Raw genomic sequence first — 16,456 nt, forward strand, 5'->3', positions numbered from 1 at the left:
ATATTTAAAATAAATATGTGCAAAACAGGGCAAAAAATATTTGCTACTTTTAAACTAAAAAATATTAGTTTTGTGTTACATTAATATTATTTCTAAATATCAGTTTTCATTACATGCATTTTTGTGGAGATGAGAGTATAATGATTTCTCATTTCTTGTTTTTTCGCTCTTTCACTTATACAAGTGCAAAATGTAGTAGTATATGTCTGCCGATCCTGGGTTTAGAGTTTAAAAGGTTACCGAAAGTCTTGATGTTTTTGGAAACTTACCTATAATTGATCTTTAGGCAGCTTCTCTATTCTTCCTTTTTGGTGCATTGAATATTTTGTAAATTCCTCATCACAGATATTTTCAGTTCTGTTATTGTGGTTGTTGTAATTCATTTTGATTATTTTATTTTAGTAGATTATTGGTATTATTGCAATTTAGTAATAAGAGTTCAAGAGTTAAATGAACTTGTATTTTTTTTTTTATAAAATATGCAGATTTAGTTGTTGTAATGTTGTTATTGTTAAGACTCTTTAGATGTTTTGTTTACACTTGAGCACTGTTTATTTATTTGTTATTGTTTTTTATACAATTGTACCAATTGTTAGAATGTTTTTTATATTTTTAATTTTAACGACAAATATTGTTTTTTTTTCTTTAGTTAGACTATATTTATTTATTTTTAATATATAATAAAAATAAACCCACAAACCCTCCTCTGCGAGAGTTTAATATTTTTCAAAACTTTTTTATAAATTGAGGGATTTGTGATAAATTTTACAATTTCTTTTTAGTTTTATATTCTCAATGAGAATATAACGTTAAAATAATAATAAATAAACATATTATTTAAATTTTAAAATATTATCCTTGGTAAAAATTTAAAAAAACAATTTTTGCCTTATTGATTAATTAATTATAAAACATTTAACATCTCATGGTAAAATCATATAATTTGATTTTTTATCATTGTGTTGGATTTACCAAGAGGTGCAATTTTACCCCTTAGTTTTACATGTGAAAGGGACAAGGTATACGTTTTACTTTGGGGACCCTGGTCCCCCACCAGTGGGTCCATGAGGTCCATGTTCAGAACTTAAACTCGAGAACATCTCCTCTCTCCACATGCAAAATTTCATTCAAATCGGATTAACCGTTTTGTTACAAAATTATTTCCGAAATTTTTTCCATACCTCTGTGCAGAGGTTAATAAGTTTCTCATCTAATTTAATTTTTTTCTTAGTGGAACATGTTGCAGACATAGTTTTTAGTTTTTTAGTTTGTTATCTGCCGAGAATTTATAAATAAAAGAACAGTTCTAACCCAAAATTTCTTTCTTGTTAAACCAATTTTATTGACATCAAAATTGAAGAAAACTAAAAAATATATCATTCTATGCGTCTGTCAGAAAATTAGAATCAATGAGTTGTATGCTGCAAATTACAACTACAAAAGCTTAGGATGCCTTGACGCGTAAAATGCTTAAAATAGATCTTTTATGTACAGCACAAGTGGCGCACAAATATGTCAGCCGATTTTGACAATTACTATTCTTTTTATAGCCCACACTACTATAGTGGGGAGGGTTTTATGCGTTTGTGCTGATGTTTTTCGCCGTATCCCCTAATAGGGCTTTTGGTTAAATGTTCTATTATGTCAACAAAAATCGGCAAAACTTAGTTCGCTTAAACGACACAGCACAGTTAAAGCACACTTTAGCCTTAAAAATCAATAATAAAATTGTTATATTCATAAACAAAAAATACAATTGAGCTGTTTTTTTCAACTTTGAGCTATTTTTTTCAACTTTGCAGCACACAGTAGGGCAGAATGGAAATTTTTTGGAAAAAAATCTGGCATTTCTAAACGGCTGATCCGATCGGGATAAAATTTGGCGTGAGCGTAGCCAAGGAGTATTCGAGTTTAAGTTTTGAAGATGAACCTCGCAGATGCCCCAGGGACGGAGCTGTGGCGGCTCAAAGTAGGGTACCTACAACATGTAAAATTTTTAAACTCGTGCCATTTTTTTTTTCACCCAAATACAAAAATTTTTATATTTTCGACGAGATCTTGAAAAAACATGCTTGGACATACTACTTATCTCTTATAATATCCGATTTATAGGCATTTAAAAATTTAGTGATACAAAATTTACCATACCTTGGTCCGCCTTTTTTTTGAATACCGGGCGTAATTTTGGACCAAATGGACTCAATTTTTTCTTGTTACTTAGACAACAAAATTTCCAATAATATACAAAAAAAAAATCAGATCAATATCATTTACAGATTTAAAAATATACGTTTTTTAATTTAAAAATTCAAAAAATTTTAGATTTTTGCCGTTTTTTTTTGCCCAAAATGTGTCTTAACTCTTTTATTAATAAAATAAAATTTTCTTTAAGAACATATAACAATTTTATAGTTTTCTAAAAGGTATCTTTACGCAGAACGCTTTGGCGTAAATTGTCCTATTTTTTGAAAATGTTGCCACTGCGTCCTTCCGAATATGACCTATTTTTTATCAAAACTTCAACTTTGGGCGACATGTTCTAAAATCCCAAAGCTGGGATCAGAAAACTGAAAGCAGTTTTGGAAACCTCAATATGTTTTCCATTTACTCCAAAAGTATTTTCCCAGCCCTGAAAGATATGTGGACCCTATGGGCAAAAATGTAAAAAATCCCATTTTTGGGATTTTCATTCCTATTTTTGGGAATTGCGGGATGCCCTTTGACCTTTTTAATTTTTTTTTTGCATTTTGTTATTTGAAATGACAAATTTAACAAGCGTTGAAGATTTCATTGAGTTTTGTTCATAAATAAAGATTTTGTCATATATTACATATTTGTTAAATTTCTAAAACTACGATTTATATCAAAATTTTAATAGGGTCGCAGATAGCTACAACAATTTAGTCCATATTTATCCCTTAATATCTTTTTTTAGTTAGATATGGAAATTCTCGAACCTTTACAAAAATTTTCAAGCCAATATCTCAATTACATTCAAAAATATGTTCATTTAAACCTGTGTCCTTTAATTTCATCTTTTTCATATTTTAGTATTAAGTATGACAGAACATACATTTGGTGTTGAATAAAATATTTGGACAATTTTTAAAAATTATTTAGTTAATTATTTTATTAAAGACTATAACATTGTATATACAATAAAAAAATATAATTTTATTATGAGCCACGCAAAACAACACCTAAATCACCCCACACAAACCACCTTTCCCGCCCACCGAAATATAAAACACAATTTAATACAATTTCATCAGTTAGTATAATAGCTTTTTTATTTGAACTGTTTATCTTAAACATAATACAATTAATTCTTACAACCTACTTATATAGTTAATTCCTAACACTACTTATTTTCTATAAAATAATCTGTCATATCGGTATACATATCCATAAGGTAATATAAGTCCTTTAAATCTTCCTCGTTTTGAGATGATAGAGTTTCATAACAAATCCATCTTTTTCGCATAGTTGAAAGAACAGGATCAGAAGATAGAAGTAAACTATTAAAAATATCTTCATTCTGTGATTGCCTGGAGCATTTTCTTAAGCTGAAAAGTTGAACATGCTTAAAATCTCAATTCCTCGCTTCCTGGGCTTCTTCTGTTAACTCTCCAAGTGGAAGAATATTCGATTCAATTATTATTTGACCATGACACAATACTTTGTGTACTGTTGGTGTTAGTTCCCTCCATGGATACAGAGATACAAGTAATTTAGAAATTTCAGATGTATATTCCCCAAATCGATTTCCATTAATTTTATGTTTACTATTCAGTGCCATTAAAATAGTGTTAACTTTAAAATAGTGTTAACCTTCTCGCCGTATTACATTTGTACTACCGCAACTTGGAAGTGTTTTGTCGATGTTTAATCCCATCTGAACTTTAAATTCTTCTTGGATTCTGCTTTTTTCCGCAGCTCTCAGTTCTTTCAATTCTTCATTATTTTTTGTTGATTTAGTAAGATTCTCTGGCACACTTCTATATTTGAGGTCGTATGCTATGTGTAAAAAGTAATCCAAAAATCGTATTCTGGCATGAAGTGGTGAAATTCCGAAAGACAGGACTTCTTCATTAATACTTCTGCTTTTGTTTATATTTGAGAATTGCGACTTTTTCTCATTACATATTGAGCATCTCCAGAAGGAAGAAGTTTCTGTTATGGCATTGCTGACCTTTCCATCAATCATTGTTAAGCTTAGCTGATATGATACGTTAATAGAGAATTCCTTTATTTTTATGCAAATGGGCTCCAGTGCATTTATTTCATCTTTTAAATATTCCACTAAATCTTTTGTTGTTTTCTTTGACTCCTTTATATATTCAAATCCAATGGGTCTACAAAAATTTTTTGAACCCGGAGTTGTATTGATACATATATCTTCAAATGAATTTCCGATGCTTGACGATGATGGATTAAGGGAATATGAACGAATTCGTAATGGCACTAATGATGACATAAATACACTTTTGTAGTCTGCTAATGTCCGACTTCCACAAGCTTGTTTGTATTCTGGAAGTGCTGATAAACCGTCACATCCCCACTTACACATTAAGACAACATCACAGTTATGAATTTTCCTTAGATGGTCTTCTGAAAAGTCTGACACAATTCTTGATGCTGTTAATGATGCTTATATACCAATTCTTGTCATTTCCGATACAGGTATTCCAAAGTAAAAAATTACGAACTGTCTACCTATTAACATTTTGGACTATATTACTATAACCTGTAATTCAGTCATTGATATTTCTTATTAGTGAATGAATCGAAATTATCATTACCTGTATATTTTTACCTACATGATCATAAACGAAACAGAACGAAATGATCTGTCGAAAAAATTGAGGTAAAAAATAGTTATAAATTTCTGAAAATTTAAGCATAATAGGACCTTTCAATTATAAGGATAAGCAAACAAATAGAAAAAAGGTAAATATAAGATTTAAACATGTTCTGTCATATTTAGTACTAAAATATGAAAAATATGAAATTAAAGGATACAGGTTTAAATGAACATATTTTTGAATGCAATTGAGATATTGGCTTGAAATTTTTTGTAAAGGGCCGAGAATTTCCATATCTAACTAAAAAAAGATATTAAGGGATAAATATGGACTAAATTGTTGTAGCTATCTGCGACCCTATTAAAATTTTGATATAAATCATAGTTTTAGAAATTTAACAAATATGTAATATATGACAAAATCTTTATTTATGAACAAAACTCAATGAAATCTTCAACGCTTGTTAAATTTGTCATTTCAAATAAGAAAATGCAAAAAAAAATTAAAAAGGTCAAAGGGCATCCCGCAAATCTCGTCGAGCGCTTTCAGAAAATATAAAAATTTTTGTATTTGGGTGAAAAACAAAAAAATGGCACGAGTTTAAAAATTTTACATATCTAGGTACCCTACTTTGAGCCGCCAAAGCTCCGTCCCTGGGGCATCATCTTCAAAACTTAAACTCGAATACTCCTTGGCTACGCTCACGCCAAATTTTATCCCGATCGGATCAGCCGTTTAGAAATGCCAGATTTATTTCCAAAAAATTTCCATTCTGCCCCACTGTGCAGCACTGTACAATTTGGTTGTCATTTTTTGTGTCAATGTTGCGTATAATTAGTATAAAATATTCGTTTATTCGGTTTTCTTAATTTTATATTTTTGTTTATAATATATTTTTGACGATAAAAACGAACTTTTAAGAAAAACAATTAAGAGTGTTATATTCGGCTATGCCAAATCTTATATACCCACCCACAAATCATTCCCATATAAATAAAAATTGATATTTATGGATACTAGAGTACAAAAAGGGAGCTCCGCTTCCCAAATTTCCAATTTTAATATTTTTTAAGATTATATGTGACATCACTGGATTCCTTAAACTTATAAAGATATTTAAAAATACTCTCCTCTCTTCTTTCTGGAAAATGTATTGTTTACTTTTTTTGTTTTGCTTTGTTTGTTTGTTATTTAGTTCAAGCATACGTTTTGTTTCTATTGTTCAATTCACAATCAAGTTGTATATTGTATCTACTAAAGTGTAGTAACAGTGATTGTGAACAGATTTTTGTAGAAAGTCATAAGTTTATGTTCACAATAAAAAAAGAATCAAAACATACAATGTCAAAAGTAAAAAAAAAAAAAAACAAGTAATATTAAAGTAATTAAACGAGCAAAATAAACCAAATTAATTTCTTTTTATTTAAAATTCTATTTTCATTATTCCACATTTTAAACTAATAAATAAACAGTTTTTAATAAAATTTTATTTTTGTTTTGATAAACAGCTGCTTGTTTGTAATTTCTGTGTTACCACTTTATCGTTTATTATGCCAAAATCGATTGAATTTTTTATTTATATGCTGAAATGAACAATTGACAAAACTGAATTTTCTTACGACATTCGAAAAACATATGAAAAATTTTCGTAAGAGTTGTATAGAACTTTTGCAAAAAAAATACCAACAACATTGTTATATATATATATATATATATATATAATATATATATATATATATATATATATATATATATATATAATATATATATATATATATATATATTATATGTATATGTATATATATATATATATAATATATATATATATATATATATATATATATATATATATATATATATATATATATATATATATATATAATATATATATATATATATATATATATATATATATATAATATATATATATATACATTATTTTCAATAAATATGAATTTTTATGATTCCGCTTTTTTCTTTCATATATTAACACATTTCTCAATATTTTAAAACACTATACAAACACCACTTTTAAATAATATACGCTTTTTATTAATTTCAAATTTACTGAGGAAGTTGTGCCAGTGAGTCGCTAAGATTTCTCTACATTTTAAACAAATATACAAACACCACTTTTAAATCATATACGTTTTTTTATTAATTTAAAATTTACTAAGGAAGTGGTGACAGTGAGTCGCTAAGAATTATTTTCATTTTAAGCATTCTTAAATGTAAACATTTATTTTACCCTTCACCTTAGTGAGAAGTTGAAGTGCTTTACGCGAGTATCTGGCGTGTTGCCCTATCTGACGGTGGTACTTTTTCAACAACTGAGTGAGTAAAAAGTAAACAACTCACCACTGCCCCTTTGTGTTTCTTAAACGTAAATTGCAATTTTTGTATATGGATAAAGCCGGTCCATGTAGTAGTACTTTGCTCGAGTACTTGAGCTATTTAATCTCTGACCATTGTTGGCCCGTAGCTTAACTTCCGAGATGTAAAACATAATTTCCGTTTACAACCACGCAGATGGGAGAATAAACCGAGACTTTGTTCTTACTCACAGCGACACACTGTGCTAATTCTGATATGAAAGGAGTTTATTCTGAACATATCTGGAAGTGAGAAGGGTATATATAAGTTTGTCATTCCGTTTGTAATTTCTGTCTGGATCCTTATAGATAGCGGAGTCGATTTAGCCATGTCCGTCTGTCTGTATGTGTGTATGTTGAAATCAGTTTTCCGAAAACCTGCGGATCTGAATTTTCAACACTATTAAAATCAGCCCAATCGGCCCATAAATAATGAAAATATGTGTAAAAATCCGCATCCTTATACAGAAACAATAAACAAAAAAAGAAATAAAACACAGTATTAAACGTATTTTTTTTCGTTATTTCTTGTTTATAAACAACACAAAGCAAATAGTAGACATTGTGTTACGTTTTTATTGGCTAGAAACATGAAATTAAGTATGTAGATTAGGCGAGAACAGATATAAGGGAACTTTTTGGTACTTTTTCGTCCTACAAAAGTTACTTTTTGAACTTTTTATAAAATTGAACCTAGAAACATGAAATTTAGCATGTAGGCCCGTGATTAGGCAAGAACAATCACTTTAGTGGGGAGAGTATATTGGGTTTGTGCTGATGTATGTAAATCACAATAACATTGGTCCTATATCAACCTTTAAGTAAACCAATCGGTTCAGAATCATTTTTTGAGTGGATTTAGCTATGTCGACCATCGATGGAAACCTTGTAATCAAACTACAGGTCGCAATTTTGGAGATAATTCAAAAAAATTTGGCACATGATCTTTTATGATACCGTAGAAGCCTATTGAAAATAGTCAAAAATCAGTCCATTATTTCACCAAGCCCCAATGCGACTAAACCCGCCGAATAGGGCTGCAAAATCAAGTTTTATACTAGCCTTGATGACCCTTATGAACTTTGTAATTATAGCGCCTCATTTGACCCTAGCCCCTATAAAAAGCGCCGTTTCAAATTTGACTTAAACAATACATGGCGTAAGTATATCTGAGGCAAGCTACAATTCAACTTATATGCTTTATTATGAAACCTTTTTGTTCGTATACAGATGTAGGGTATTATATGGTCGGCCTCGTCGACTATAACTTCTTACTTGTTTTTTTTTTAATTTTTTCACAAACAAAAGATGTTTTTTCATTATTTTGCATTCAATAGGTATATAATTTTTCCAAATTTTAAAGAGTGTTATATTAAAGCTTGGGACTCTCTATATAATAAAACAAATGATATTATTAATTTAACACAAAAAATTTTATAAAATTATGTTTCTTTTCAAAGTACACCTAAATTCGAATACTTCTTTGAGACACTATTCAAACATACATACATAACGGGTTTGCCCCGTTTGTATGGAGGAAAAATAAGGTGTCAATGTTCCTGAGGAAAGATATACAATTTTGCAAGAAAAAAGAAAAATAAGTACGACAAGTACCGTAAAAAAAAACAGAAATAAACATACGTATATTCATATATGTGAGAATGTATGTAGGCAAGAGCATAATATATTTTTACGTTGTGTGATAGAGGACAAGAGAATATTTTTGGTGTTTTATTCATACTTAAGGCTCAGTTAGTCTCTACGTTCCCTTCCGTGATGAATCAGCTGATTCGTATTTGGCTTACGAAAACCTGTGTTAGTCGTTAGTTTGGCCGTAACGTTGAAGTTGCGTTGCGGATGAACCTGTAGAAAATAGAATTCAATATGCAACGTTAAGTGACAGCTATAAACAGCTGACAAAAAATACAAAAAAGATGTAAACAAGAAAAAAATAGTGATGTTAATGTTTTAAAAATAATGTACATCCAAAAAAAAATTAATTATTACGATTAATTGAAATAATTTAAAATTAAACATAAAAATTAATGTACTTCTTATATTAGTAAATATTTATTGAAAAAATTATACTAAATGCTATGAAGTTTAAAATTAAAAAAAAAAACGGGAAAACTATAAAGTAAGAGAAATAAAACTCTGAAATATGTCAAAGAAAATATAAAATACCCGGCTGATGACCAATCCTTGTTAATTGGACGAGCGTACCACCTCCGCTTACGTCCAATCCTTTCAATTTTATTTTTTATACATTTTGCACAAATTAATAAAATTTGTTTCAATAAACATGACATCAATATCTGAACATTCCATATCACTTTCAAAATTCATTTTTATTTATTTATTTATTTTAATATAAGCGCCAAATCTATATACATTTGTAAACATATGGAAAAAAAAGAAGCTAGAGAGCTTTAGACACAAAGAAAGAAAATCAACTCTGGTTTTTGACACAACAAATCAGAGTTGCTTTTTTGCTTATTCTTAAAAACAGCTGCTACGTTCTTACGTATAAACTAACTACACATAAACAGTCAACGGAACGTCACAGAACGGAAACATAACGGAACTTTCAAACTAACTGAGCCTTTATTCAACGCATCATAACAAACACAAATTTGTTGTTTAACCAGTTCATATTTCATTCTTTCATGCAAAAGCACGAACACTCAACAGAACAATAACGCATTTTTATATATCATTCAAAGTAAATTAATAAAGTAGCGACATCTCTTTTAACAATAAAGTGAACAAAACATAAATATAAAATTACTTTTAAGTTGAAAATATTAAGGATTTAATTATATTATTATATATTATACAATTTATAACACTTTTAAACTACTTTAAAACCACTTTTAATTAATTTTTTCAACTTTTCACAAATTTTAACAAATAGCAAAACACAATTTGAAAATGGCGGCATAAACAATGTTAACAATTTTCAAAACAAACTTTGACAACTAATTTTATTTTTCTATAGAAACTATAGTTCAAAAAATAGTCAGCTGTTCAAATGATACTACTTTATTAATTTACTTTAATATCATTTTAGAATGCTAGTGCAAAATAAAACTTTATGCTCTTTCAGTTGTAAGATTTTTAAAAAAAATGTTATTTTTCAAAATGTCCATGTTAGAGATGCCAATCGGGAATGGTTTTAAAAAACCCCGGAATTTGGGATTTTTTTTAATCCCGGTATTTTCGGGATTTCTAAATCCCGAACAAAAATTCAGGATTTTCCACACTTTTAACACAAAAACTGAATTTTTTCTTATAAAATGTTTATTTAAAAGTTTTTTTTTAAGTAAAATACTTAAAATAAATAACATATTTCACTTTTATTAACAAAAATTTATTATTTTAAGTAAAATTTCATAACTTATGTTTGGAGACCCACATAAATATTATGTAAAACTACAACAAATAATGTAATATTAATAATATTTATCAGTGTACATTAGTTTAACATAAATTATTTTTCAATATGGAGATCTACATCAATAATAAAAAATAAAATTGTTCCTCACATATCTTCAAATACGAACATTTCTATTTCGTTATTTAGCTTTGAATTGAACTCATCTTCTTCAGTGTTCCTAATTTGTCTTATGGGGCTTTTGCATTGATCAATAGCATTTTGCAATTTTTGGACTTGTCACACTTTATCATCTTCTAATTCCTCGTCCGATGCATTATTTATTTCATTTCCTGCAGTCGAATCACTAGAATTTTCATCTTGATTTAAACGTAAGTTTAATTTTTTTATCTCATATTTTATTTTTGTGATATCCACATTTTGGTCAAATATAGACTTGATGTTTGGGTTTTGTAGGAAGTTTAGGATTGTGTAATATACAGAACGTCAATTCTTTTTCTGAGGGATATACATAAATCATCGCCCATATCACACTTCATTGCTGATATTTCCTTCAACATCAAAGTGAATGCAGCGTCAGCTTTGCATAGCGTCATGTCACTGCGACATAATGTCTGATTTTTATTGGGTTTAAAACATTAAAATTTTTTTTAATTGAACGAAATTCGTCGTCAGTAAATTGCTCACACTTTAAATCTATGAAGGTTTTTTTAATGGAATTTCTAATTCTGAAAATCGCTGGCACATTTTGAATAAAGTATTCCATCTTGTTCTGCAATCAATTAATAATTTTAGTTCTTTTCCCTTGTCGTCTTTCACATATTTTTGTAGAATATAATTTTTTGTAGGCGATTTTCTAAACATTTTTACTGTTTTTCTTATTTTGTCAATTTATGGTTTTAACATGAAAATTGTCATTAATGTTATTTTCTTCTTCATATGAACATGCTTTAAAAATATCTTCCGGATTAACAACTCCCAACTCACCAACATCTTCATCATCATCAGATGAGAATTCTACTTCTGGAAATATAATTGCAGTTTTTTATAAATAACATCTATTAACGCCAAATGCAAACCATGAGCAAAACAAAGTTGTTGTTTTGAAGCTATAAGCTTCCCAATTTTCTGCATGGTAGATGACAGAGAATTTTCAAATTCATTGAGTTTATCAATTATACAATTTATGCAATTAACAGTCGTACCGGACTTCTTTAATCTAACCAATATTAAGAAGTTGTCCATTTGTGTGAGCAATGATATTAATGTACCGTTTATTTGAAATTGACGTCCGCTCATCAAAAGTAATACTAAACTTATTACCTTCTGTTTTTATTTTACAAATTTTTTCTTTCATATTTTCCTTGCACTTGGATTAGATTTTGGGACATCAAACCCGCGAGCTTGTAGTGATTTACGCAGCTTTTTAGATGTTATAAATAAGGAAAACGGTAGACCATCAAGTGCGACCAACCGACTTATAAACGCAGGAAAAGTGTCCTCATGCTGTAAAAATCCAAAATCTGTAATTTTTTTAATCTTTCGCTGTGGTTCATCACAAACTGTTTTTTAATGTTTAACTAAATGAACCTAAAAAATTATATATATGAATATTATTATTCCAATGATTTTTGGCCGAACGGAACCCTTGTCACCATTTTTGGTTTTATGTTCCACAAAATTCATAGTTCGTTGTTATTTTTATAAATTTAATTTTATTTTCTCTTTTTGTTTTCTTAAGTTTTCAATTTGTGTTTATAGACAATAGTGTAATAAAATTGCTTTTTGACTGTATCAAAAATTTTTAATTTTTCACAGAATGAACAACAAAAATATTATTATTGACAAAATAAATTAAAAGAAAACGGGTTTATAAAATCCCGAAAATCCCCGGGATTTGGGATTTTTAAATCCGGGGAATTTCGAGATTCGGGAATTCCCGTTTGGCATCTCTAGTCCATGTGATGTTCTTATTAACTCAATATTGTACGAAAATAAAAATAAGTAATAGTATCATGCAAGAATAAATAAAGCGAACTTTTTTTGTTTGTTTTTGTACGCGAATAGAAGATAACATGCATACATACATACATACATACATACATACATACATACATACATAAATTTTTATAAAGTCATAACTGCTACAGTACCTATCCTTATTTCTTATTTGGAAGATATAACTTTTTTAATCACAATAATTATTTTATATTTTTATCTCGTTTCAGGAATCAAATGCCTGAGTGCTGAACATTATTATTACAATTCAACAAATTTTACATAATTTCCATCAGCAATATAAAATATGTACCGAAGCTAGTCTAAATCTCCAATAACCCACAACAACAAAATGGGCGCTTAATGAAATGTTATATTATGAATTCATTAAAACTCATTAATGTTACATTTAAAAACAATTCGTATACATAAATACATACATATATTACCCATATATACATAAATTGTAAAGCATAATTCATTTGTTAATACATAAGATAGTTTGTGTGATGTCTATAGTATAACCAAAGAAAAAGTCTATTATGCATTAAACACCATTAAATGTTAAAAAATATATTTTCCAAACCTGATACTACAAATGGGACTTACTATATCCATTCTTAGATTATAATAAAATTTACCACATACCATATTTCGTATTAAAAATTTTTATCAAATCAGTGACTTTTAGATGGCAAACCCATTATGATTCAAAACTATCCCGCATTAAAAACATAATAAGATTTTTTTTAATTGTTTATACACTAAGTTTTGATTTAATTTTGAAGTCTAAGTTTGAATTTATTTAATCAATGAAATCAAAAATATTGTTGGATATTAAGTAGTTTAAAAGTTAAGGCCAATTATGAGTACTTATGAATACATTTTTAGAAAATTGTTACATCAAATCGCAATATTTTTAGACCGAAATAAGTTTGCATTAAAAGTATCATTGATATTATGTATATAATATGTGGCAAATTTCATTAATAACGGCGATGGTAAATCGAACACTCATAAAGCTTCTAATCATTTAATAAAAGGGTCATAACTTTGAACAAAGTACACCAAACTTGGAATATTTTCTGTTTGATATTTAAGGTATTTTCAGACTACAATACTGAGTATTAATACATTTCAAATTTAAAATATTATAGAATTTGGTCAGTATGTCAAAAAATCTGTAAGAAAAATATATAAATGTTTCAAATTATCAATTTTTACCTTTATAAATTCAATGATATTCTTGATTTTTCTTTTATTTTTAATTTATTTTATGTTTCTGTTTATTTTTTCAGAAGAAAGTTGTTTCTAACGTCTCTTTTTTAAAATACAACTTTGAAACATATGAAAAATCAGAAATTTTTAAAATTTTTCAAAAACTTAAAAATACGGTCGGTTGTCATAAAAATCAGAATTATTTATTGCCATAATCAATCAAATTGTATTTATACTACATGATTTTTTGACAAGTATTAATATTCACTATTGTAGTCTGAAAATACCATTACCAAAAAATTATTTTAAATGCGATTAAAAAAGATATTAATCTATTTTTAAATTGAAAGAAAAAAACCTTTTTAGCTGTTAGTGGAAAATCTAAAGATTTTCTAAAATTTTTTAAATATCAATATATTTTGCATAAAATAAATTCTTTTTAATATCATGGCTGCTGAAAAAAACAATTGGAAGAATTTGCATAGTATTTCCAAATACAATTTGAAAATTACAAAATGAAATTTACACTAACTTTTGGATAATGGAACAGACAAAAATGTTCAGCTCTATCGGTAAAGAACTGCCGAACTAAGAGGGGGCCAACGTTGGAAATTTTGTTCATACAGCTTCATATTTTTTAATAATTTATGTTTTATATTTTTTTAAATGGGGTTTAAAGTCCCATAATGGGATGCGAGTGGGATAAGCTTTTTCAATATTTGGCAGTTAATTTTCCCCTATTTTGTATGGGTTTTACACATAGATGGGCACATTGCAGTACCAGTAAAAATATTCAGTATTCAGCGAAGTTTTACTGATTACTGAAAATTTTTTCAGTATTCAGTAAGTTTTTACTGGTTACTGAAAAAATTTTCAGTATTCAGTAAATTTTACTGATTACTGCAAAATATAGCAATAAATTTACTGGTTACTGCAAAAAACTGCAGTATTTTACTGATTACTGAAAATGTGTTTACAGTATTCCGTACAATCTAATAATTTACTGATAATTCTATTTTCAACATATTTTTGAATATTATCATCATTTATCATAACAAGTAGCTTAATGAGATGAATTTTACTTTTTGGGATTATAAATCTTTTCAGAAGAAATGAATATAAGAGGTCAAATATTATACAATTTTGTCGGGCAATAAAAAGTTATTGGAAGCATTTATTACATTTTTTAATATTAGATTATTAAGACAAATATAGTAAGAAAGATCAATATGATAATAGTTGTATGAGAATTTTAATATTTATATTAATTATATTATATTATTAATATTTATATTTAATATAACATTTTTTACTAATAATTCAGTAAAATTTTACTGAATACTGAAAATTTTTTCAGTAACCAGTAGAGATATACTGAATAATGAAATTTTTTCAGTATGTGTAAAACCCATGTATGGTTTTACGAGTTTCCTACAAGTAAATAACGTAAACTTTTTAACGCAAGAGAAGAAGTGATAAAAAGAAAGAAAATGTTGTACTTTTTTATAGCCAATGTTGAAAATCAACTTACAACTTGCCAAATTATAGTGCAATGGTGCAAAATTGTAATAATGGGCCTTAATCATTTTACTAGATACTACGTTTTTTAAGTTATGACCCTGTAGCTGGAAATGAACATTATAATTTAAATTGAATTAAGTTTAGCTTCACGCTTATCTTTTTATTATTAGATCAAGTTTTCATCAGCATTTAACTGATAGAAAATTTGAGATCAATCATCTTTTTATTTATTGATCATCTTTAAAACTTTTTATCGCAGCTGAAATGTAGAATATCTTCTTTTTTCCAAGCTCTTTATATTTTTTTTATAATGTCCGTAAAAAAGAAAATCACCTAAAAATGACATATACCTTTATAAGGTCTAATTTAAATGCAATTATATATATTTTTTAAAATAGAGAAATTTGTTATTAAAAATAGAACCAAAAAATCGATAACTTGTTAAAACACAGCTTTACCAAAAGTTTACACAATTCTACAAATTTTCGTTTCAATGTCATAATTACTAAGTTCATACTTTCTATATTATTATTAGTATTATTATTAATCCTGTTTTACTCATTCTATTGTATTTTTATTGAATTTAATACTTGTTATTGAAAAAAATTTGCGACATCACACAATAAATGTATCAAGAAGCTAATTTTAATAATGATCATAACATAAATAGTTGTAATAGTTTATTGCTTTAGAGCTTATGAAAGTAATTATAAGATATAAGATATTAAATATGGTTATGTTTATTTCATTCCGTTCAATTGTTTAAATGTGTGAATGTTTCTATAAAAGGGGTTATATTGGATGCTTTTATTGAAGTGTTTTTTATATTATTTGAACGATTATAATTCAAATAAGGTAACATATTAGGGTGACAATGAGATGTATGTGTCTTTCTTCATATTAAATAATACTCTTAAATATTATTTATGTAACTTGGTTATAAACTTACATGCTAAAAATTTGAGCAAAATAATTAAACAGAAAAAAAACTGATTTATTTTAGTTTAATAAAAATACCTATTAGGTACATATTTTTGCCCAGTTTTATAACTAATTGACGATTTAATCATATAAAAAGAATCGGCTGAAAATTCTTATAATTAATTCAATATAATTATTATATCACCCAGATTAAAAATTATGTGATA

General features: G+C 27.4%; 1 protein-coding gene across 1 annotated transcript in view; it reads left to right on the top strand.

The window, feature by feature from the left end:
* LOC111685974 (transmembrane protein 132E) overlaps nt 1–16,075 on the top strand; it is a 178,878-nt gene extending 162,803 nt beyond the window's left edge. Inside the window, exon 15 of the mRNA XM_046946128.1 lies at nt 12,800–16,075. Within this exon, the coding sequence (XP_046802084.1) occupies nt 12,800–12,814 (15 nt within the window). The 3' untranslated portion in view covers nt 12,815–16,075. The remainder of the gene's footprint in view (nt 1–12,799) is intronic.
* Nucleotides 16,076–16,456: the final 381 nt, after the last annotated feature.

The sequence above is a fragment of the Lucilia cuprina genome, chromosome 3 (genome assembly GCF_022045245.1).
Source record: "Lucilia cuprina isolate Lc7/37 chromosome 3, ASM2204524v1, whole genome shotgun sequence".
Lineage (NCBI taxonomy): Eukaryota > Metazoa > Arthropoda > Insecta > Diptera > Calliphoridae > Lucilia > Lucilia cuprina.